This window comes from Trichinella spiralis, assembly GCF_000181795.1.
Source record: "Trichinella spiralis strain ISS 195 chromosome Unknown Scfld4882, whole genome shotgun sequence".
NCBI lineage: Eukaryota > Metazoa > Nematoda > Enoplea > Trichinellida > Trichinellidae > Trichinella > Trichinella spiralis.
This window is the reverse complement of record NW_003531821.1, coordinates 1-970: the sequence shown is the minus strand read 5'-3', so window position 1 is coordinate 970 and position 970 is coordinate 1. Positions and strand designations below refer to the sequence as shown.

Here is a 970-nt window from a genome sequence, read left to right as displayed (position 1 = left end):
TAGGCAAGGTGCAACGGGGATTAATCTTTTTTATAAATAGGAAGTGATCTTCTATAAATAGAATGGTATAAATCCGTAACAGGTAGGAAAGCAATGTATTAAATATGAGATTAACTGTAATATGCTAATTAGAAAGTTTAAAATGCAAGCTAAATGCTACACTGAGTACTATAATTTATAATTAGGTTAAATAACGTCACTCGTAACAACATATTTCAGCAGTGAGAGTTTTTTAATAAATGATTAACATACAATGTAAACACAAAAGTGGGTCGTAATATTTTCTAATTAGGTATAATAACGTCACTCGTAACTACGTATTTTAGCAGAGTTTTTTAATAGTTAATTAGAATGTTTTAAATGGAATGCAAAAAACAGAAACTTACAGTTGTCAGTTTTATTTGAAAAGATATGTAGGCATAAAACATTAAATCAATAATGATGAGTTGTAAATCATACGGTAAGTATGCAAACATGAGATGGTTCTGCAGGACAGTACACTAATATTGAGTATCAGGTGTGACGGCAATTTGATGTGCATGAGGCGGCAAGGCTTAGTAGGCGAGACGATTCACATTTGCCTGGCAGCGCACGCCATCTGGTGCGGAAGCTACGTCTTCGGCGGATCAGAATGGCCATCTGGTCCGTCGAGGGTGGATCAGATGGATCCACCCAAGGTCATCTCGGCCAAAATCGTGAGGCCAGCACGTGGGCGAGGAGGCGATGATGCCGTGGGGGTCTCCGGGGCAGGAGGGCGGGGGGCGGCGCGGGGGCGGTCGGGCTGACCGAAAGGCAAGCCTCCACCGCAACCGAAAACTTTTTTTTAAAAAAATTCACAATAAAAAGCAACCTTTCCCCCCCGCTGAATCGACGAAAACGCGAAATCTCCCCCACCCTCACGATTTTTTCATGAAAGCGCAAATCTCCTCTCCCCTGTAGACAAAGGAAAAATGCAAAACTCCCCCCACTC

General features: G+C 41.9%; 1 protein-coding gene across 1 annotated transcript; it reads left to right on the top strand.

The window, feature by feature from the left end:
- Positions 1-479: 479 nt before the first annotated feature.
- Positions 480-785, top strand: Tsp_15125 (PE_PGRS family protein). Its single transcript, XM_003367074.1, has one exon. The coding sequence runs from the start codon at positions 480-482 to the stop codon at positions 783-785; it is 306 nt and encodes a 101-aa protein (XP_003367122.1).
- The last annotated feature ends 185 nt before the right edge of the window (positions 786-970 follow it).

Coding starts and splice junctions, on each gene's coding strand:
- Tsp_15125 (XM_003367074.1), top strand. CDS start 480: ATGGTTCTGCAGGACAGTACACTAATATTGAGTATCAGGTGTGACGGC.